Below are 24354 nucleotides of genomic sequence, written 5' to 3'. Positions count from 1 at the left end.
GTTTGTTTGCTCTGGTAATCCACAGTTTTGGCCCCTAGTATAGACATGTGATTAGGACTAAAAGTCAAGATTCTGTGGTGGTGACCCAACCACCAAGAATTCTATTAGAATAAGTTGGTTCAAACTTGAGATGCAACCCTGTACAGCTTTTTAATGCTGGGTTTCAGCTTTACACTTTACAGATAACCATTTTAAAGGACTAATCTTTTAGGAGAACAGCAACAAAAACAAAATTCTCTCTCTCAGAGAAGGGTCTAAGATACTTATTATTTGAACTGGTGCAAAAAAAAAAATACAGGTTTGACTTAAGCATACTTTAAAAACTTCTCATTAAAAATGATTTTGATGATTGTTTTGCTGCATTTTAATTATTTGAGGAGATAATGGTTTGTTCCAGTATGAACTGATTTGCTAGATGTTTTTATGTTTTGCATTTCATGTGCTCATATGATTTATAGTTCTATAAATAATTAATGTTTGAGTTTAGATTGGTTAAATAAATAAGCACAGTTTGTTCCAGTTTTTCATTCACAGTTTAAATTGGTTCAGGTTACTAAGAAATGTAGTGCCACCATATATAGTTTCTTTTCTGTGAAAGCAGATTTAGATTTTTTTTTTTAATCAAGGAGAAAGGATTTCTCTCAGGAAATTGTATGACTCCAATAGATGACTGATCTCAACCGAGGCTATGGGGGTGAGGGTTAGAGGAGGCTGTTATTTTTACCATCAGACAGGGAGTCAAAATTGGATCTCTCAGAGCCTTTGATCCCCCCCTAAAGATTAGACTGTGATCCGGAGAGCAGCAGCTTTCAAGGCTTGCATGAGGCCAGTCTTTTTCTGATCTCTGTAGAACATGGCAGCTTACAAAGTGGTTCATGCTGTCTGCTCACTCCTTTGTGGGGTTCAGATTATGGATACCAGACATATCACACTTAACGAGTGGCAGTTGTTGCCAGAGAACTGGATGTTGGCAGTTGCTTCTAGAGGAGGCATTTGCTACCCAAATCCCAGCACAAACATCAGGGGCAGGGGAATGGGAAGCCTAATGGGAGGATCTGGCATTTACCGTTGTAAGTCCTGTGATGGTGCATCTCAGGGTCTGCAAGTTTTCCATGATGATTTCTCCAGCCAAAGGACAAAAGTCTTTAGACATGCTCCATTCCACTGCAAGGAGAGACAGAAAGAGACAGCATGAAATGCACTCATATATCAAGAAGCATCACAGAAATTCTAGCAAAAGTGTCTCAAAAAACAGGAATTTTACTCTCTTTTTCCTGTATTGGCACATCTCACAATCTTCCTTGGGATAACAAGTCAGTTTCTAAGATCACAATTATTTTTTAAAACTGGAGAGGAAAATAATTAGTCATTGAATGGTAATTAATATACCCTAGATATATATACGAGTATGTATCTGTGTATGTATGGATGTAGACACACTCATGCTCAGACACACTATATGTAACAGTTCATTGTATATAGAAGATAAGTTATTAATTACATGGGGAAAGTGAAGGGTACAGTAGGACATTCTTTTCTGTTAGCTGCCCAAGTCTGGTTTGGGCTTCATCATGCTACTGAAAGTGCTATTTTAAGGTCCCAGGGACGTTCTTGTTCCAAATAAGGAAGCTTCCTTTCATTTCTTTCTCTGTTACTGGACACCTTCTTCTGTAGGCATTCTCTTCTTGTAGTGTCCCACACACTACTCCCCAGGCTCTCCTCCTTGGTCTTGTCTTCTCGGCTTTTTCATTGGCTTGTCTTCACCCTGAGGATTTGGGGTTTGTGGCTGAACTTCTTCAGTGTTCCCTCCACACCTGACATCCCCGAGGTGAGTGTTCATTCACAGTTCAACCTAACACCCAAATTCTTATCCCCCGTTTTACTGTGAGCCCATGTTCTTTTATAACATTTTCCACTGGTTGAGAAAACTGTGGTTAGGAAGGATAAATTGTGCCTCATCAGTATACAGTGTCCGAAGTGACAGTTTACCCATGGCAAGGTTTAAGGCAGTCCTGAATGAAGCAGGAGCTTAAGGCACATGGAAGACAAGGCCTGCCCATTCTAAACCTCACGATGACAAGGTATAGGATCTCAGATTTAAGTTATACTCCCTGTGACACTGAAGTACTTCAAAATGAAGCCGAACCATCCGTAAAGCCTGCTGTTTCTCTTGAGTCACACGCCCCTCTGCTTTAGGGCTGCTGCCCCTGTACCCTCGGCTTCTCCGTATGTTCTTAGGAATCTAACTCATTTTCCTCGTTCTCTAGAAATTGTTTTCCTAAAGTTCCTCTGAATTGTCTGCAGCAGCCTTTTCCTGGGACAGCCTGTTTTCTGGCCTTCCTGACGTTTTGCAGCCTTCTTTCCCCTCAGTTTTGGTTGCACCCTTTCTTCCTATCTCCTGACCCCTTTTTCTGGGCTCTCCCTGGTTCCTCCTTTACTTCTCCCTTTGCTATGATGTTCCTTGGGGGTTTGGTTTTGGCTCTTTTCTTGCTTCACATGCTTATTCTGGGCAGTGACCTTATTCACTCTAATGCGCTAACAGTCACTTTCAAAACTGTAATTCTAGGTCCAGTCTCTCTCAGGCCTCTTCTGAGGCCTAACTTCCTCCTGGAGATCTCCATGTGAGTGCCCACTAGTACATCTCTTTGCCAAAATATGTGTCTCCTCTTGTTTTCTCAGTTTTAGCTCAAGCCATTGCCATATACCCATTCACCCAACCCCACATCTCAGAGCATCCTTGCTTCCTCTTTTCCCCCAGTTCTTCATGATGAGTTGATTACTAAACCCAGAGGTTCTGCTTTAAAATGTCTTGCATTGTTTCCCTCTTCCCCTCACACTGAACTTATTCTAGAGCAGGACTTTATAATCATGTGCATCAGTCTGCAGGTTTTTTTTTGCAAGGAGGTGTAGGCCTGATTGATTAACTGATCAACTCTAAGTGGATTTTTCTGTTCATCTTCTTATCTTTATACACAACCATGTAACACAGCATGAATTATATTTTTAAAATGTAGATCTCATTATTTCATTTCTCTGCTTAAAATCTTTTCATACTGTCTAGCTGCTTTCAAAATAAAATGAAATGTTTGGGTCCCTGGGTGGTTGAGTGGGTTAAGCGTCTGCCTGTGGCTCATGTTGTGATCTCAGGGTCCTGGGATCGAGCCCTGCATTGGGCTCCCGGCTCAGTAGGGAGTCTGCGCCTCTCTCTCCCTCTGCCCTCCGCCTGCTCATTCTCGCTCTCAAATAAATAATCTTTAAAAAAATTAATCCAAAATAAAATGAAAGGCATTTAATTAACAAGGCATTCTCTACTATCCTCATATCCACCATGTCTCACAGCAAAGTCTTTGCTCTGTAAGTCCCTGTTACCTGGTTATTCTGTGTACTTTTCTGCCTCTGTGTCTTTTGCTCATCTTCCAACCACTGCTTGGTGAAACTCTACTAATCTACTAATCTATTGGAATCTAGCAAAGTAAAATTCCTCAGGAATAATTAAATACACCTATTTATATGCTCACAAAGCCCTGCATTCATATGAAAACAAGATATATTACACACATATTATGCTTTATTGTATGTACCACTTTCTCTTGTTAGACTGGGACAAATCTGAGAATAGGAGAAACACCTTTCCCTCTCTCCTCTAGTATATTGATTTGTGTCTGGTGCATAGAATGTGCTTCCTAAATAATTTACAAATCAAATATATACAATTTGATTATATGCATGGACACACACACACATCCAGGGTAGACCGGTTTTTCCAACAAGGAGATATTTTTCTTCCTGTGAATCCTCTCTTTCTCCAGTCCCTTGCCCTTTGAAGCTCTGAGACATGTTGTAAAATGTTAGAATCAAATTATTAAGATTATATGTTAAATCTCACATTAGGCCTATACTTCCTTACAAATATATATTCTAAATAAAACATTTATTATACACATTATATATATATGTATGCATTTTTTTCCAAAATATTTTATTATGCTTATGAGTTACTAGCTCTGAAGAAGCCAAATCTCTAAAAGTCAGCTTGGACTTACCATTGCAAAAGAAAAAGGAAATCACTGAAGACCTCACCAACAAAACGAAATGAAAATCAGCAATAAATTTGCAAGGACATTTAGAAGCAAGGATTACAGAAAAATTCTGTAAACAGAAACATCCCTGGTCACCACTGAGACATGCATCATTGACTGATGTGGAGGAGCTCCAAGTGGAAAGTGAGAGTCAAGGGTTTCTGATTCCAGGCTACAGGTTCAGGGGGGGCTACCTAAAAAAAGATTTTGGGATTAGTGAGAGTACCTCCAAAGGATTAATGACAAGTTTCTTGAATATACAGTAATCAAAATTTGAAAGAAACGACTTTTTAGTAACAACTGTTCATGTTCTATTGAAATGTGTTTTACAAAACATGTTTCAGGTGGAAAAGAGGACCCTAGTTTCTTGAAAAACAAAACAAAGAATAGCTTTGTAAGGAGATACGGTCTGCTTTGGAAGTTAATGAAAAGTTTTAGGCATTTAAGTGTAATTAGATCTCACAACCTGAAAGAAGATTCACATGGAAGGGAAAAATCCATGTTGGAATGGACAGTCTGTTCTGGGGCGACCAACAGTCTTTTTCTTCAATGTACTTCGTTGGGTTGGTGGACCCTTTTGACATGAGGAGAGGAGCTTGTGGTCATTTAAAAAACAAGGGAGAGAAATAGAGTGAGCAGGAATCACTTTGAAAGCCCACTGAGAATTCTCAGAAGGCAACTTAGCATAGTCTCTCTGGAAAGTTATGTGTAGGTAGTTTAAAGACTTACTATTAAAGCCATGAGAAAATCACTTATAAGCCTGCTCTAAATCCCTGAAGGACTGGGGCCATGTATATGCAGTTTAAAACTGTAGAAGACTTACAATTTTAAGATAAAGATCAGGGCAACTGTTTCTACTTAGGTCTGGGAAATGGAAGCAGGGTTTAATCATGCAATGGCTCATAGCAGTTGAACATTAGCAAGAAAGGTACCAGACAAAACCGAGGTGTTAGTATTTCTTAAAATTTGGCTCTGGCTCAAGCTGTGATTCACTATATTTATATCAAATAACTATGCATGTTTTAAATATGACGCTTTATTATTTTAACAAATACTTCATTTTTATCTAAGCTATAGCAAGTAGAGTCATTTGGGAAGGAGAATTCTAGCTGAAAACCTCTATTTACTGGATAGCAGCTATAAAAACCACATGGTGAAAGCTTAAGAAAAAGAGCTCCTGAAGTTCCAGCCTTGTCACCTGAAGTCTACAACGTGAGGAAAGAAGTCACAGAATCAGTGCAAGAGTAGAAAATTCATGACTAGAAGTGTTAGGATGCACAGGCAGGACCAAGTCTACAGTGATGGTACATTTCCAGCTTCACGGCATAAGCTCTGTGAATAATGTGCCCTGCTTTGGCCAATTACTCAATCTTAACTTTTCAGGCCAGTTTCTTGAGCAGTAAAGACCCCACAAAAATAAAGGCATGAAGAGATAACATTACAGGGGCGCCTGGGTGGCTCCGTCGGTTAAGCATCTGACTCTTGATTTCAACTCAGGTCATGATCTCAGGGTCTTGGGATGGAGCCTTGTGTTGGGCTTCCACGCTTAGTGTGGAGCCTGCTTAAGATCCTCTCTCTCCCTTTACCTCTGCCCCTCCCCACTCATGCTCTCACTCTGTAAATAAATAAATAAAGTCCTTAAAAAAATAGAGATCAACATTGCAGTAGTGTCTAATTAATTTCTACTTAATTGATAACAAACATCGAAAACCTACTGTTGTCCAGCTTCTCCCTCAAAGCCCAGAGCTGCTTTCTCCTGTGCACACGTCAGAAGCATACTGTAGGAGGTCTACTCTTGCTGCTTGCCCATGCCCTGCTCGTACTCCCCACCTTTAGCCTTATGTCACTTGACTTTAGCCCCAACGTTTTGCTGTTTTTTCTCTCTTGGTATGCTCTCCTCTTCCCCCAAATTTTCTTCCCCTTCATTCAGATGGGAGTGGTTCAAAGTCCCTTCCTTTCCACAGCTTTCCCTGATCTTCCAAGGGAAGCTCCTTTGCCAGGTTTCTCATTCTGTCACACTGCACTTGCTTCGTTGTTTTGTATTCTTTTTCTAAGAGATTTGCCTTCTGTTAAGTTCTTTGCAATCAAGGAGTGTGATGGATTAATTGCAGTTTACGAAGCACCTGTCTGGGCACGTAGGACAGCACAGGTGGTTCAGTAACTGGTGAGTGAATTGATTACTTGATTCTTGACTTTGGAGTGCTTCAGGTCTCAGACAGAAATCTGACGCTGGTACATAAAGAATAAGAAAACAGTGTCAGAATAGAAAAAAGACAGAAAGAACACAGAAGTTGCTTGAGCTGCCCAGTAAGTGGTTGAGATGGAGATTAATTCCTGGCCTCCAGATTCTCAGCATCCCAGACTCTTCACTTGTCTGTACTGCTGCTCAGAAACCAAAAAAATAAAAGTTTATTTCCTGTTCCCTATCAGCACTTCAATGGAACCAAAACGGCATTCTTACTGGCCACACTCACCCCGGCGCCTTAGCTAATGAACGGAATTTGGCTAGACTGCCCAGCCCAGCACCAGAGCATTATGAAATCTTCCCCGATCCCCAATCCATCTAATTGTGTAGTTTCTAACCTTTGAGGCCAACCATAGCACAAGAGGAAGAAAGAGGCGGAGTGAGGGACGTGCTGAGAAACCCAGAAAGAGATCAAATACAGTCCTTTCTAGAGATGAGAAGATGTGTCTTGCTGAAGCATGAACCCACTCAACACTTGTGGGTTTTAAATTGGGAACTGACGTGAAAACTCTGGATCTGGGAATTCTGTTTAGCTCTGGCAAAATACGAGGTCAGAGCTGCTTGCATTTTTTATTTTAAATTCCCTTGATAGTCCTAGGAGTTGGGGCATGCATTACTTCCAAACAAGAATCTTTATTGTTTGCATAGCACACAGTCTTTCAGTTAATTAGAAAAACATTTTTTCCCCAAATTAAATTTCCCTAGAAAAACAATGATTTAAATTAAGGGCAAAGATTTTTTTTTTTTTTTTTGACACTAGTAAAGCCTTCCTGCACCCACTACTTCTAGAAGATTAAAAGCAAAGTTGGAATCAGAAAGGTATATTCATTTATTTTATGGTCAGATTTGGTAGCCACAAAAATAACATGTCCCTATCTGTATATGGTGTGTACTGTCATAATTTTACCTGCTACATGACAGAGTGACACACAGATACTGAACAGAAGCAGGGATGTCTAAAATTCAGGGTTTTGAAAAGTATGTAAGCACTGTAAGTAACCACAGTCTGATCTAGTTGCATTTTTATTTCCCTCCTATTATGGCTCTTATCCAAATTTATTCTTTCTCTTAATCCCCTTGGCCTTCTAAATGAAAGGTCTCATCATTTGTATGATTCTTTTTTTTTTTTTTAGTAATGTATCTTTTTTTTTTTTTTTAAGATTCTATTTATTTGACAGACAGAGATCACAAGTAGGCAGAGAAGCAGGCAGAGAGAGAGAGAGGAGGAAGCAGGCTCCCTGCTGAGCAGAGAGCCCGATGTGGGACTCGATCCCAGGACCCTGAGATCATGACCTGAGCTGAAGGCAGAGCCTTTAACCCACTGAGCCACCCAGGTGCCCCCATTTGTATGATTCTTACTATTACTAATAGTTCTTAACTCTCTTTCCAAGCCTACCATGAAATGTTTGTTGAACGAATACCAGTTCTCCAGGGGCTGAGGAGCAGCCGGCCTTCACCTTTCATGGAGCTTCACCTCTCATTTACTTTGGACACTTAACCCTGGGTGCCTCCAAACAAAACTGCCTTCAGTAATTTCCGCAGTTTGGGGCTCAAAAAGTCTGAATCATTGGCACCGTTAGGGTTAATGGAAGCAGAACTAATCCCCAAGCCTCAGCTCATATAGAAATCACTTTTCTCTTTACATTTATAGGATATCTTTCCTTGGTAGATTTACCTCTTGGCTTTCCTAGAACATTAAAGTAAGAGGTAGGAAGGTCATGGATTGATCACAAAGTACAGAGTGCAAAATCCACTCATCATGGCACACTGAAGACAAGATAGCATGATAGGGTGGCCTTGAGAGGCGGCACTGATAGGGAGACACACCATGTCAGGGCTTGGCCCTCAACCACGTCTCAATGGGATAAATGCAGCAGGGCGCCGGGGTTGACCCAAATAGCTTACAAGAATGGACTGATAAAATTTCAGGAATTTTGCAAGCTAGTGTTTAAGCACAGCCATCAAGAGAAATTAAATTATATGAACTTAAATATATTAAAGACAAAGACTAAATATTTAAAACTCACTGCTCCCTGTTTCACTGCATTTTGCTATTGTTTGTGCTCTCAAGGTTACTGATATTTGTGGTACCTAAATAGTGGAAATAATATAATGGTGCACCAGTGCACATCTCTTTCCAGTCATTTCAGTGACATTACGTTGGTAGCTTAAATTTGGCTTAGTTGGAATACTTATACCATAAAAATCAGAAATCAGGTCTTGATTTGTTTATTTTGTGAACTGTGAAGATCAGGTATTGGCATACTACAGTTCCATGAGCTAAATCCAGCCTAAGCTGGTTTCGTATGGCTCAGGAACAGAGGATGGTTTTCGTTTCTACATTTCTAAAAGGCAGTGGAACACGTACAGAAGAATACGTGACAGAGACCATATGTGGCCCACAAAGCCTAATATATTTCCTTTCTGGCCTTTAGCAGGAGGAACGTGCTGATCACTGGTCCTGACTTAAGAAAGTGATCAAGAAAATGTCAGTAATTCAGGTTACAGGTTTTTCTGGCTGTCTATTGTGAATAGCACAAAAAAAAAAAAAAAACCCTGCAGAAATATTCTTCCAGTACTCAGAAATTGTTACTTGACTGGACAGAGAAGGTGCCTTGTGCCACTGATGAATGAGTGGAGTTCCACCATAGACCTTTGTTGTTTCTCCTTGTCTTACTTCCTTCAAGTAAATGAAAACCTCCACCAACACTTAAATGGCAACTGTATTCACCCATTAACTGTGGCTACAGGCTGGCTTACAGATGGCTTACAGATTCAAGAGTTTGATAAAAAATAAACGAAAGCGTTTTGGGTGAATCAACAGGCTATAAGAAACTTACAAAAAAGTATTATATATTTTACTATGATGATTTGAAAATTGTGTGCTATATATCCTCTCTATCAGTAAAATGTATAATAGTCTTAGGTGGACTTATACACACACATATGCAGGCACAGACACCTCCCCACCCCCTGCTGAGAGCCAGTTGTTACACATTTACCATCGTCCCACTGAGTGCATGCCAGGTGATTGCTCAGACAGACTCTAAGGGTGGATGTATCCTGACCAGCAGGGCACAGTGTCAGGGGGCAGCAGATGTTTAGGCAGAAACTTGCGTGGCACACAGCCTGCGCGACGGGCATCCATGGCCTTAACTGCAACCAGGATGGCAGAGTCCGGGCCTGCCCAGCAGAAACCTGCATGTTGACAGCAGGTAGGACAAAACATACCAGTTCAGTACTTCCGATGGTGTGAAAGAGCTCCACTCCTAAACTGGATTATCTGGACTTCATTATTATTATATTCTTTATTCTGCTTTATTATACATTAATACTATATTTTACTTTGTGATTCTCTGTGCCCTATGTATGGGTACTTTTGAGACGCTATGGACTGAAAATAGGCACATGGGTCATTAATTCAGACAGACTTTAAACTCTTCCTTTCTCCCTGGAACACTGCCATATCCTTGAGTTACAGGATGTTCAGAGAGATTTTCACTTATTTTTGACTGCGGTTCGAAGGCTGCAGTAGATGGAGCTGATCAATAGCACAGACTCAAAACCAAGTGACAGAGAGCTGAGGAGTACTGTCTCTCCTCCAGCCTTCCTCCCAGAACAGGCACCTCTTCCACAGGGGAAGGGCCCTTCTCCTGCTGAGCTTCCTGAGATGCTGAGATTTTTGTCTTGTATTCCCAGGAGAGAGGTGCCTTTCTTGCCTGCAGGGACGAGCTCTGGCAAGCTACTTGACATTTCTAAAGGGCACAAAGGGAAGCACGGTATCAGCTGTCTGATTTATACACACACAATCCAAGATATGTGGCCAGTTCACAGCTTTCTAAATCCTTCTGGGCCCCCAGGGAATTAAAATAACCAGCTACAGGGGCAAAAGCAACCACATTCCAATCCTCCCAGCAGACTCAGCATCTTCCTTCAGATGCTGGTGCTCTTAGCTGGTGGGCTGTTCTTTCACGCTCTGGCTGTGCCCATTTCACCACCGCATGCTTCTCCTTATCACTTTAAGTGATTAAAACCCGTGAAGGCAGGACCCATGCCAGATGGATCTCTGGACACCCAACCCCCTCTCTGTCGTACAAGCATGGAATAGGAGCTCAGATGGAGCAGGTCTGACTTCTGTGTGGATGCTGACAGGCCGGGGAAAATAAGGACTCCTTCGCCAGGCATTTAACCTCATTTCTGAGCCTTATGTCCCATGACTCCCTACATTTCCCCCAGAAGGAAGGAAAGAAAAACTAACACTTAATGAAAATCTGCCAGCCAGTTTTACAGATAATTTCATCATTTCTTTCTTACAATAGTCCTGTGAGATGGACTAAGTCACTTGTTTAGCATCCTTCCGATTTAACACAGAGCCTGTCTGTGGGAAACCCAAACTCACCTACAGCTTCCTCTTGCATCTGGAATCACACCCTTGCCTTTGCCCTGGCCGGCAAGGCCCTGGGGGACTTGAGCCTTCTCCGTCTTTCAGCCCCTGCCCCCTCACTTGCTCTCTTCTCCCTGACTGTCTGGTCTTCAAACGTATCAGGCTTCTTCCTCTCACATAGACTCTTCATTTTGTCAGAAAGGTTCTTCCTCTTTTCTGACTTTCTGAGCTCTTTGATTTCATGAATCATCCCTTCCTTTTTCTTCAGCAGTCGGTATAATGTCACTCCTGTATATAAGCCTTCTCTGATCCCAAGGTAACATGAAGCCCCTGTTCTGTCTTTCAGACCACCATATACCGTCCCTGTGGAGCACTGTGTGAGCTCCAGGTGGACACAGACTGTGCACATACACAGCTGGCACATGCCACAGCATAGCGGAGGGCAGTACGTGCTCACTGAATCCATGACAGACTGTGGGCTAGCAAGGGCGCAGGGATACCGAGAGGCAAGTGATGTGGTCCGTAGTCTCAAGGAGCTTAGAGTTTCACAGAAGTTTACAGATGGAGAGAGGAGGTTTGGAGAGTTCAAGTCTGTCTCAGACCAAAGTTCCTTCCCCATCACCATGCAGACTCTTAGGAAACAAGCTGTCTCTACAGCTTGATATCTCTCCCATCTCCTCTTGTCAAAAACCTACCCAAGTGAGAGAGGCCCAGGCTCCTTCCACAGGAGCTCACGCTCTCTGATTTCCAAGAGTAACTGTATCTATTATTCTTCCTGACATGAATACTCTCTGTTTTGTATTACAGTGACTTATGCACATGTGTTTCCAAGTCTACTTGCACAGTGTATTTCAAATTGGCCTCCTTTCCATTTCTTTTAACTCCATTATTGTCACTCTTGTCCACAACCCCATTGTTCCACATGGGTACTCTGTGACTGTTTCAGAGCCTAACTGGTCTTTCTGCCTCTGTGCCTAGCCCTCACCAATCCACAGATGCCAGAATAGTGTCTTCAAAGCATGAATTATATCACAGTACTCTCTGTCACTCAAACCTCCTAAATGCCCTTGGAATAAAACCCTAACTCCTTAATGGAGTCTATAGCAGGAGTGGGCAGGTAGAACCTGAGGGCCAACTCCAGTCTATTGCCTGTTTTTGTACAGCCTGTGAGGTAAGAAAGGTTTCTATGTTGAGAAAAAAATTAGAGTATTTTGTAACATGAAAATTATGTGAAATTCATGTCTCAGTGTCCATAAATAAAAGTTCACTGGAACACAACCCACTCATTATTTTGCATCTCGTCTTAACGGTGGAATTGAACAGTTCCAGTCCAAACCACGTGCCCACAAAGCCTAACATGTTTACTGACACTTTGTAGAAAGAGTTTACAGACCCCTCGTCCACACAGAGTCATGACATGACTCCTTTCTGTGAAACTCTGTTATTTTCCCAATTTTCTGTCATCCCGCATTCTGTGCATCTCTGACTTCCCGAGTTATTTCTACCAAGTTCATCCTCTGCCTCACTCTTATACATTATCCTCTGTTGTTTTGTTGTTAGTATTTATCATATTATCATAATCTGGAAGTATTTACTAGTTTACTTGCTTATCCAAGAAAACATGAGCTATATGAGCTGGTCTGCTTTTCCTATATCCCCAGGACCTACAAGAGGATATACACATTGTAGGCATTCCAAAAATTGTGTGAAATGAGCATTTATCTTCCCTGTTGAGTTCTTCAGGGAAGACACTGGGTCCGACTCATTTCTGCATGCCCCACAGTGGCCCACATTGTGCCTTGTATGGAGTAATACTCCCAAAATAGCTCCTGGCCGAATAAAATGCCACTTTCTCTTCCTCCTGGGATGGAGTGAGGAAACACTTGCTGTCAGCAAGACCCCAGGAAACAATCAAACGTGTGCAGCATCTTTTTCACTTCATCCAAACTCCATTGTTTGAGGCCACATTTTAAGGAGTGGCCATAGATTCCAGCATATTCCTCAGGGAACTATGGCTCTGGGTATATCAAGTGTCCGGGAGAAGATGTTTTCAGCTGATGGGGAGTTAGGCTAGTGAGTTTGGCAGTTTTTCCTAAGAAAATTACTCTAATTTTTTTTTTTTTGAAGGTAATAGGTTACCCTTAAAGCATGTATAAAATGTGACCAAAAAAAGATCAAAAGGAAGTCCTGAATTAAACAAAAACAGATAATGGTTTATAGGAAGCTAATGCTTAGGGATCTTTAGAGGATCCTGGGAAGACATCTATTAATATCTACCGGGGAACCATACTTCACTCCTAAATATTTCACTTAATCCTCATAACAATCCCACATGGTAGGTAATATTGTTCTCATTGGACAGCCGGGGAAACTGAGACTCAAACTTTTAAACAACTGGCTCAAGACCACACAGCTTGTCAATGGAGAGTCTGGACTTGTACCTCTGTCTGTCTTGTCTGCTTCCCAAGCCCATATGAGGAGAAAGGGATAAATGGACTGGCATCGATACTGAGGTCTTTTAAGTGAGAGAAAGCACCAACTGTGAAAAGCCTGCAGAAAGTATTTGCAATATTTGACTTCTGAGGGAACCTAAGGCAGGGGCTCCTAGTTGGCGCCTCTGTCCCTTTTTCCCAAGGGCCAGCGTTGTGTCTAATACTGTGGTTTCCTTGTTGTGGTTTCAAGAGGGAGAGAGAGTTGGGGGCAGTAACCGTGGAGCAGAACAGGGGATTATACTGATGCTGGGACTGGGAGTCTCATGGAGGTGTTCAGTATTTTCATGTCAGCTACATGTGGCTGTGGTGGCCAAGATAAGTACTGATTTAAAAAAATAAACAAACAGCAGTGTAAACAGTCTCAGAAGACTCATGTAAATGGTTGGCATATAATTTGAGCCTGATTCATGTTCTATAACTCCACCTGTGCCAAATCTTACTCCCTCTCCCCTCTACGATAGCCTATCCTGGCCCTCCCGAGTCCTGCTTTGCTTCTGGCTAGAGACACTGGGTCCGAGGTGAGAGAGGATGGATGACTTGGGAATGAATCAGCTCCACAGCAGGAGTGATCTCCAAGATCCAAAGGAGTATGTGGGAGAACAGAAATAAATAAGAACGGACAAGACCACCTTGGGAGCAGTCAGTTACGGTCCTCCTCCCTTTGTCTCACCAAGGGGAATGTGCTGTTTGGCTGCTTCCCTTCTGTATTTGTCTTCACATTCTACTGTAAATTACTGAACAAGGTGCCTGATTGATCCTGAAAAATCCAATCTTTAGATTTTTCCCATCAAGGGAAACATAAGCCTTCTAGAGCTTCCCAGGGAGACAAAGAGTCCTGTCTTCCATTCCCAGACTCAGCTTCTGTTTCTATGTGGATGACCAGAATGGCTGATGTTGAGGTCACAGACCTCAGTATGCCCACTTGGGGGTTCTTTACTTAGGGACCAGGAATTCCAAATGGACATCAGGGGAGTAAAGAAAACCCTTCATATAATAAGTGATTTAAATGAATATTTCCCCCCAGATCCCTATGAAAAGCTGCACATTATAATGCACAATCTATATCCTAGCTTGAACTTTTTAAAGGGCTTAACTACTTTTCTTGGGGGTAGTGCTATAGTTATCTTAATTTTCTTTGTTACCTTTTGGTTCTACATTTCTGCTTATATGGGATGTATCTAAATTTTCCGCATTTACAAAACATATTTGGGTCAGTAGTTTGGATCTAAGGTATATACTGTTGAGTATTTTTCAGCTTATCTGTTTAATGGGCAGATTCACCCATGCCTTTTATCTTGGTCCATGGGAGCAGCTGGCACCTAGCAGATTCTTAATAATGATGTCTTAAATGAATAAATGCAATAATTTAATAAAGAATACTCTTGTCACAATCACAGTTACAAAGGAAGAACAAGACTGCTATTTTGCAAGTGGTCTCAAAAGAGGTCCACCCACTGTGGGGAGGATGAAGGTGAGAAGCTCTTTAGATTTTGAAAAGTCTTTTATCTATTCTAAGATAACAAGGCGGGGGCAGGATAGTCATGGCAATATTTAAATCTTAGGAGTAAGGTGCTAGACCATAAACTGAGGAAAAGAATTATGTGGACTCACTGCAGTGAAATGCACATAACACATAATCTCAGTAAATAGAGGAGAATTTATTGCATTTTCTATCTGTTGGCTCAGTATGCAACACCAACCTCATTGTTGACGTATTTGGGATAAGAAGTCAAATCCAACTTTCCATCTACTGCTGTTTGGTGGATTGATTTGTCATACTTTTACTGACTCCCTAGGAGGGACCAGATGGTCTAAAGTGCTGGGGATAGGATTATGAATGAGGTCTGATCATAGCCCTCAAGACAGGAACAGTCCAATGGGGGCAATGGACAAGTCACTACAAGGTTCTAATCAGTGTGATGGGTGCTGTGAGAGAGGCAGGCTCAGAATGGAGGTGCCCTCAGCAGTCTGGGGAGGGGGTGGCTAGGGGAAGCTTTCTGGACAAGCTGGCTCCAGACAGAGTCCTGAAGTGTATGTAGGTCTGCTGAAGGACGAGAGTGGTCAGAGGCATTCCAGGTAGAGGTCGCCGTGTGTACAAAAACACAGAATCATGCTGTAGTTGGGGTATTAGGGGTCAGTTATGGGGAACAGGAGAAGAGGTGAGGGGGGATGGGAGTATGATTTTAAGCAAAGAGGAGTTTTGACAGAGTGGCAAGAGCTCATCATGCTAACATATCGTGAAGGCATTTTGGAGCTACTGATAGAAAGCATTTTAGAAAGAGCACTCTGGTAGCATGTGGGAGAAAAACTGGAACGGTGAAGGCTGTGGCCAGGGAGATCAGAAAGATTAGTGCCGTGACCCATGGAAGACGGAATAGCAGCTCAGGGTTGGCCTTATCTTCACTCTTTGCTTGACTTCCTGTTATCCGCCAAGAGACAGCTTTTCCCATTCACTGAGGCATCTGTGAGCTTAAGTTTTATGTAAACCCGAAGACTTGGCATCTCCTGCTCTTATAGGAAATCGTGAATACTGGAGTTCAACTACGTTTCTCTTTTTAACTAAGAGCTATTAACAACACTGTATATTTTTAAACTTCCAAATCAAATATCGTGGTCATATCAAAAACCATGCTCCCCCGGCAGGTGTATGTAACTGGTCTCAGCTTTACTCAGCGTTCCACTGCAAACGGTAATAAAAACACTAACCTCTCATTGCTCATTTCATATTTATGAAGCTGTCACCATCTCTGTTTTACACATGCAAAACAGAGGTGGTTGGATCTGAGGTGAGCTGGAATCCCCTTTGACAGTAGTTTTTTGGGGGGAGGCTTTCATCCTTAAATAACTTTCAAAACACTAGGTGCCAAGAGATCAAAGAAATGTGGTTACTGTGGGAGCTGCCGACACTGATATTTCCCCCACAAAAGTTGTCCCTTCGATCAGCCTTATTAGGGACTAGAGCCGAAGCCCCTCTCCGCACAAGCAGACCCAAGCCCCCTGAGCTGTTCGTTCATGCTGGTTCCTCTGCAAGGAATCCAGGTGAGAGAAAAGGGAGGAAGGAGGAGCTCAGGAAAGTCAGACTGTGGCTGGTACTTTTCTACTTCTCCTTTAAGAACAGCTTAAAGAGTTCCACGGGATTTTTAATTTGCGATATTTTCCTTCACAGTTTTCTCATTTGATTCACCTTGTTCTGCCTGGTTCTCATTTTAGAGGTGAGGTCACAGGCTCTGTGAGAATGAGTGTGCTGTCCAAGGCCACACGCTAGCCATGAATGGGAGGGGCTGGTTCTGAGTCCAGGTCTGTGTCAGCTCCAAATCCAGGGCCTCTGTCCCCCACAGTTAAGGATACTTCTGGAGGTACTGAATGGTAAGGAAAACAGTAGCTGCCAAGAAGGAATCATCAGAGGTGCCCAGGTTTGTAAGTTTTGATTTTGAGGAAGTCTGTCAGGCGATCCTTCTGAATCTTCAGCTAGCTATCAGATGAAGGTAAGTTCCACAGAGCACTTTTGTTCCACAATGAGGGGTAGGGTGTGGTGCCTTTGGCACCCCAAGGGGCTTGCCCCCAGTGCCCCGACCCACTGTCCTGCAGGGCCCTGGGAAAACATGTAGCATTTAGATTCTGAAGGGTTTTGATACACCTTCCTTTCAAGTGCACATTTGAGGGACTAGTTCTGAAGCTGCTCAGGCTCTTCACTTTCATTAAGGGTGATGCTGCACTTCAGTTACACTTTCTGTGTAGGAGCCAGCACTGTTCTGAGCATCATTCATGCTGGAAAGGTACATGCTGGGTGGTGGGGATATGAACGTGTAAAGGACCTCTTCCTTACATCGGGACTCACAGCCTCACAGGCAGACGGATAAAGATGCAGGCAGCTGTAGTCGGACGCGATGCTCCCTGTCACAGGCAGGTGAGCAAGGTGTCGTTCCAGTTCTGAGGACCAACAGAACCGGGAGGGGCACAGGACAAGGGACAGTGATGTCTGGCCTGGATTTTTCAAAGATCAGGTAAGATTTGGCCACACAGAGAAAGGCATTCCGTGGAAGGAGACTGAGAGGTGAAAGGGCATGGTAGGGTAAAGGAGGGATGGTCTGAGGCAGAGGGAAGCGGCGTGTGGGGGCTGACAGAGAGGCCGATATGTGAAAATCCTCAAATGCAGTGCTGAGAGTTGGTTTTTATCTCGTGGCAGCCAGTGACGGCTCATGAACAAAGGATGATCTGATCAGTTCATGTCCTAGTCTCATGACCAGTGTTGAGGTAAGGAGGGTCGTGGGAGATACTTAAACCTCACTAGCTCTGCTTGGTGAGTTCTTACTCTTACATTTCAAGCCCAGGAGCTGATTCTTCTCGTGTTTTGATGTATTCCTGAAGGCTTCTAGGTGCAGGTATCACAGCCCAGCTGTACAGTTTCTGTACAGTTTCAGTTCCTACAGATACCACATGCCTGCATGACACATGGCCCTAGACCTCTTTGTTTTCTGTAGAGCCTATGGTTTATAGTATCTGGGGTGGTCTGCCCGCTCATTCACCACCAGCATTGTGCACAGCAACTTAGATTTCCTGTGTAGGTCGGCCATACCTGAGAACAGTGACCTTTCCACAAGATACGTTTTCTTTGTTTTCTCACTTCAATTCCATCACCAAGATGAATCTCCTCAGAGGACTTGCTGGACAGTGTTGACACATGCTTGACTCACGTCCTCTGACAGCAGCTGTGCTGAAAATAGACCCCCTCAGAGCCATGCCGCGTGAGCCCACTGTCGCTTTCACTCTGCTGAGATGGGTCCAGGACTCTGGGGTCCTGATCAGCTGAAGTTCCAGACCCAGCACACAGGCTCTCCCTCGCAGCAAATCTGGTGGAGGGCTCTGCTTTGAAGTTCACTTTGCAACACCAGACCCGCCACTGAGCTCCAGCAGTGAATGAAAGCAAAAGCCAGAGTTCAGGCAGAAGCTAAAAATAATTATACTGCTTTGGCTGACCCTTCTGAGGTATAGATTCTTCATTTTTAATGGAAACTTTAAAAAAAAAAAAACCTACTGGAGGTGGTCATGGCTGAAATTGAGTGTTTCTAGCCTCTTAGGGGTCCCCACTCAATAATTTATTTCCAGTCATTTTGAATGGTAAGTTCTCACATCAAGGTCTCCATCAGTTTCACCTGTTTTATACATGTCCTTACCATTTTGTATTTCATTAAGCCTCAAAACAGGAAAGTAATGAGCACCTCAGGTTTCAGAGTTTTGATTCTTAAAATGAACCAAATAAGGAGACAAACAAAAAACCAGACTCTTTACTACAGAGAACAAGCTGGTGGTGGCTAGAGGGGAGGCAGGTTGAGGATGGGGGGCGCAGGTGAAGGGGATGAAGAGCACACTTCTGGTGGGCACTGAGAAATGTATCGAATTGTTGGATCCCTATATCCTACACCTGCAACTAATCTTACACCATATGTTAATTACACTTCAACTTAAAAAAATTTTGCAGACATTGGATACGGATTATTTAGTTACCTAAAAATTTCAGTTGCATACAAGGAGAAGAAGGAGTTGAAAATGTGTATGTCAGGGAGTCCCCTGCCTGGGACTAGAAATTGAGACATGAAAGTTTATTTTAGTATTTACTGTATCAAAAAATCTGGCATAAAATTGTACAACCCAGTAATTCTACTGAAAACTAATTTGCAAGGAAAGGCCTAAGAGCCCCAATAAAATATTTGTTAGGAATAGAAGTACCATATATTTGTAAGATGTGGTCTCACCACGCTGCAACAAAATTTACTTTTATTATTTTTTTCAAAGATTTATTTATTTTTAGAGAGAGAGTGTGGGGTTGTGGGGACAGGGGGCAGTGGCAGGGCAGAGGGAGCTAATGTGGGGCTTGATCCCAGGACTCTTGGGATCATAAACTGAGCCAAAATCAAGAGTCAGCTGCTTAAATGACTGAACCTCTCAGGTGGCCCCCAAATTTACTTTTAAAAAATGTATAAGGGCACCTGGGTATCTCAGTAGGTTAAGCCTCTGCCTTCGGCTCAGGTCATGATCCCAGGATCTTGGGATTGAGCCCCCTTCAGGCTCTCTGCTCGGTGGGGAGCCTGCTTCTCCCCCTCTCTCTGCCTGCCTCTCTATCTGCTTGTGATCTCTCTCTGTCAAATAAATAAATAAAATCTTTACAAAAAATAAATAAAATATATAATTTATTCATAAGTTATCTGACTACTATTAAGAGATAACTGACATAGGAATATGCATAAAAAAGATTTCATTTTCAGAAGACATCGGAAATCTCTTGACTTTTCTACATGCACCCATCATTTTACCCATTTAAAGGGATGAAAATACAGGTATGAAAGTAGATCTCTTTCTTTTAAAAAAACAAATGGCATCACACAGGCAAAAAATGCGAATACTACAAAAGGTTATATTCCTTTGTAGCTTGCTTCCCACAGGCCACCATGGATACCCATTCTTTCCTCTCCTTCAAGCTACTTTCCATAGAGACAAAATAGAGAACAGACCCTGACCTACCAGGAGGGCATTCCGTTTCCTCCTGGATAAAATGAGAGAGTACCTGGATAATTGGGTCATTGAAAGACCAAATGATATGAAAAATACTTGACAGACTTTGGAAGGTTCTGCAAATATTAACTGATCATGGGGTCCTTAACCTGGGGTTCACAGACCTCTGCAAAATCTAAGGCTTAGCTGCAGAGTGTTTACAAAGACCTTGAAATTTAAACTTACGTTTTTCCTGGGAAGTCAGAGCCACTGTGACTATGAACTTTTCAAAGGGAGGATGATACCAAAGGACCAGCATTCTAGAGCCTGAATGCCATTTTCTCGGGTCTGTGCTCTATTCATCAAACGCACATTACATGAAGGAGAGGATGGAGATTGGAAGCAGTATAGTTACGTCCTTCAGGCTCTCTGCCTTTTTATGGGGCTATCTCCTCTTCTGGCCTTCACCCAGAACAGGGTCTTCATGCTCCTGCTGAGCCATCCCAGCCCTCTAATTCAGCCTACTCAGTTGTACCACGGCGCCGGCTTCCCAGAATGGCCTCCCTGCATTCTCCCATTATCAAAACTTTAAACCTGGCTGTCACACAGGAAAGTTGAACGTCTGATTAAAAATTAAAAACACAGCTCATGATAAATTACTCTGCATCAAAGTATGAGTGGTGACTATGCCCTGAGACCCTTTATTTTCATTTACGCATTTTAGTTATTTTTTTTCCGCCAAAGCACTTTTCATATTAAAGTAAGAAGTCAGATGACAACACAAAATACTTATTTTTCCCAGAGGGAGCTCCTTTCCTCTGCTGTACAAGTCTTCTTGCATGTGCCACACTCCCCGATGCAGTCAGGGTCAGACGCGATTACCTGCACCCTGGGTATAAGTTCACCTCTTCTGTGCTCAAGAAATGCAAAGGAGTGAGAGTAATACTGTATCAATAACCCTGAGTTCCCTGTAATGTTAAAAAAGGGATTTTTTACCCCCAGCTTCAGGATCATAATCATTACTTAAACTATTTGCTCTACACTTAATGGCTGATAATCACAGCAGCAGTGTGAGGCTACTCACGCAGTACAGTTGTTGGATGGGAGATGGAACTACTTTCAGATGGCAGGTTTTTCTAGTGCTCCTCATATTCTTATTATATTCACTCAGTCTCTTGTTCATTTCCCATATACTCATTCAGCCAGCCAGCCATCTGTCCAGTCTAGATGCTAGAGGAAGATGGAGGGGCATGCTATGCAGAGGTGTGACACATATGACGAGTCTCGGGTAAGGTGAGCTTCTCTGTGGTGTCAGTCCTAAAGGGGCTGGAGGAGGACAAGTGGTGGCAGATGAAGCTGGGAGGGAGGGTTGGGGCCAGCTTGTGAAAAGACTGCTTTAAGAAGTATGGACCATGTAGTCATCACCACGTCAAGCTGGTCATGCTCAAAAGAATTCACATAAATAGCAAAATCAGAGTCTTGAATTTATGTTCCTTAAGATCATTGCCACTGTCTTGGAGAGGGAAGGCCAGTGGGCCACACCATGTGCTGACTGGGTGTTAGCCAACTGTTGAGATTCCTACCTGCCATGTTGCTTCCCATGATCCACCCCAGGTAGAAGTGCAGGGATCTGAGGGTTCAGGTGCGAATGAACCTCTATTGCCAGGAGAGATAGCAAGGTTTGAGAGCCCTCGGCATGTTACTCTAATCCCAGGGAGATCAGAGCCAAACAAACTCCTCTTGTTGAGAATTCTCAACTTGTGCAAACTCCAGAAATCTCACCATTCCTCTACAGATGGCTCAGGTTACAGGCTAGGTGCATTAACCCCTGAAGTCCCCCGCATGGGCTTCAGGTCTCTCTGGTGACTTTTACTTGGGAGTATATGCTATTGGGGACATAACAGTGAGCTGGGGGCAGGGATCTCGGATTTTCGTCTTCGTTCTGTGACCTTGACCATTACCTTTCTGGGACTCAAGTCTCCTCAGTTCTAAAAGAATAGCTTGGGCCAGATGACCTCTGCTTCTCCTTGGTTGTTAAATTCTCAAAACCTCGGGTTTTCTTTTATTATTTATTATTACATATTGCTTATGGCTCATAGTGTTTTACAACTTTGTACTTGCTTTTTAGATCTCACCATATCACCATTTTAAATAAGAACTCTTCTAAAACTTTTTATATATTTTCATTTTTATGCCTTTTTGTTTTTTTTTTTTTTATCACGGTTTTACTATTAATGTTTTAAAACAAATGGTCATCTCTTAAGACCATTTTTTAAAAATCCCAATTCTTTTGTTACTTTTACTGGATTTTGATTTTCCAGAAGTTGATCAGACAACATGAGCAAAAGATCTGTAAAACCAAACCTTTACTCTCTGATCTCAAAGACCATTAAGCCAACACAGACACAGCCTGTATCTTTTGTTAATTCCTTATCACATACCAAAGAATTTACCACCACAGTGTCAGATAGATTGAACTGCTCAACATGGAAGAATAAAATGACCAGAAAAGAAGGTAGGTTTAAAAGGATACCACTACAAACCATTTTAATAATAACCAAATAAATTCACTTGGAAATTCTGAGAAGTTTTGGCACACTATTTCTGCTTACGTAGCTAGAGCTATCCAAGTGAAAACAACTCAAACAGAGTTCGAAAGAAATTAGAGTCCGTCTTCCCAACTAACAGAGTGAACAGAACTGACTCTGAATCACAGAAACCGTTAATAAGGAAGATGAAGCTGCCAGGAGTACTCTTCCTCCTGCATGGACAAAACCATGTTCAGATCTAACTCCTTGGAGAAAGAGAAGAATATGGACTTTGGAGAATTCTAGTAGGTTCCCAGTAATAACAAGATGTTATCCTCAGGGCAAAGAAAATGGGAAGTCTGTCATTTGGGGCTTCAACTCTCACAACTGGCCTGGCTTTTCTCCTGCTCAATGTACTGTCCATTCTTATTTTTAAATTATATATTATTTAAGTAACTGTGGCTCCATTTTATGACTCTGAAAATCGCAGAAACACTGCTTTCCTGTTTTAGGAAGAAACTGAGGCCAGAGGGGTTAAGTACTGTTCATGTTCACACAGCTAATAAGTAGAAGAATGTGGAAGAAAATTAAAATCCGTGAGGAAGGGAATTGCATTTCAAAAATAGTACCTGTTCTTATTATAAAACTCAAGTTTTAGGGAAAAAATGGGCATAGTAAAGTATTAATGTTATGATTTTGTTAACTGGAGATAACTTTGCTTAAGGAGGAAGAACGGGGGTCATGGAGGCTTATGTGAGTTTCATTTTAAGAGATAGTGATGTTCTTGTGTAGGGCTCGCCTTATCATGGAGTAGTCAGTGATCAGGATTTATTCAGATGCCACGAGGAAAAAGCTTTTAAGCGTATGAGACTTTGAAATGAATTCTAAACAAATGAGCAGAAAAAAAAAAAGAGACAGACAAATTAAGAAACAGACTTAACTCTAGGAAACAGACCGATGGTTGCCAGAGGGGAGATGGGGATGAAGGAGGGCACTTGTTCTGATCGGTGATGTATGGAAGTGCTGAATCACTGTATTGCACACCCAAAACTAAAATAACACTGCATGTTAACTAACTATACTGGAGTTTTAAAAAAATAACTAAAAAATGAATTATTCTTCCTCTAAACCTTTAAAATTTTTGGCATCCCCCAAGTTTTATAATTATTATTTAGGGAAATTATCCCATTTATGGGCTTTCTGCATATTTTGAAGAAGTATTTGTTTTTAAAATAAGGAACATAACACTAACAGAGAAAAATAAAATGAAAAACTAGTAAGTAATCACTAATATTAACAAATTAAATCCATATTTTATTTTTTCTTTTACTTTCCACATTTAAGTCCATGATCTACTTTGCATCAATTTTTTATACAAGGTTTGAAACTTTGGGTAAAGGTTTTGTTTTGCTTTGTTTTGTTTTGTTTTGATTGCTGTAACACCATTTGTTGAAAAGGTTATCTGTTGGCAACTGGACTGCTTTTGTCAAAGATCAACTGGGAGTATTTGTGTGTCTCAAACTCTGGGGTCTCTTCTGTTCCACTGATCTTTGTGTCTAACCTTTAACCAGTGCTACACAGCCTTGATGACCGCAGCGCTGCAATAAAGTTTTGGGATTGGGCAGACCAATCCCCCTACCATATTCTGTTTTTTTAGAATCATTGTAGCTATTTTAGTTCCTCTGCTTTTCAATATATACTTAAAAAAGACTTGTCTAGGTCCAGAAAAAAAATCTTGCTCATACTTTGATAGGTTGGTTTGCAGAGCATAGCATTCAGGGCTGACAATTCTCTTTCAGCACTTGGAAAATAATGTTCCATTTCTGGCTGAACTCCATGGTCTGTGATGAGAAATCCGCTATCATTTGAATTGTTTTTCTCCTCTGGATCAGGTGTTGTTTTTCTCTTGTTGCATTCCAGATTTTTTTCTCTGTCTTTAGTTTTTAGAAATTTGACTGTTTTGTGTCTTGGTGTAGATTCCTTTTGCTTGACCTTGGAGGTTTATTCAGCTATTGGAATCTGTAGGTTTCTGACATTTGCCAAAATCGGGATGTTTTCAGCCATCATTTCTTTAAGTACTTTTCCAGCATTAGCTTTTTTCTTTTCTTGTCCTGCTACTCCTGTGACACAAATATTA

The 24354-nt window shown here is 41.9% G+C and overlaps 1 protein-coding gene across 1 annotated transcript in view; it reads right to left on the bottom strand.

Moving 5' to 3' along the window:
- ANKFN1 (ankyrin repeat and fibronectin type III domain containing 1) overlaps positions 1–24354 on the bottom strand; it is a 251754-nt gene that overhangs the window by 73161 nt on the left and 154239 nt on the right. The window contains exon 7 of the mRNA XM_004747354.3: positions 1067–1164. Within this exon, the coding sequence (XP_004747411.3) occupies positions 1067–1164 (98 nt within the window). The remainder of the gene's footprint in view (positions 1–1066; positions 1165–24354) is intronic.

The sequence above is a fragment of the Mustela putorius genome, unplaced genomic scaffold (assembly GCF_011764305.1).
Source record: "Mustela putorius furo isolate JIRA1106 unplaced genomic scaffold, ASM1176430v1.1 tig00003962_pilon_pilon_pilon, whole genome shotgun sequence".
In the NCBI taxonomy this organism is placed as follows: domain Eukaryota; kingdom Metazoa; phylum Chordata; class Mammalia; order Carnivora; family Mustelidae; genus Mustela; species Mustela putorius.
The sequence above is the reverse complement of the archived record's forward strand: the minus strand, read 5'-3'. Positions and strand labels throughout refer to the sequence as shown.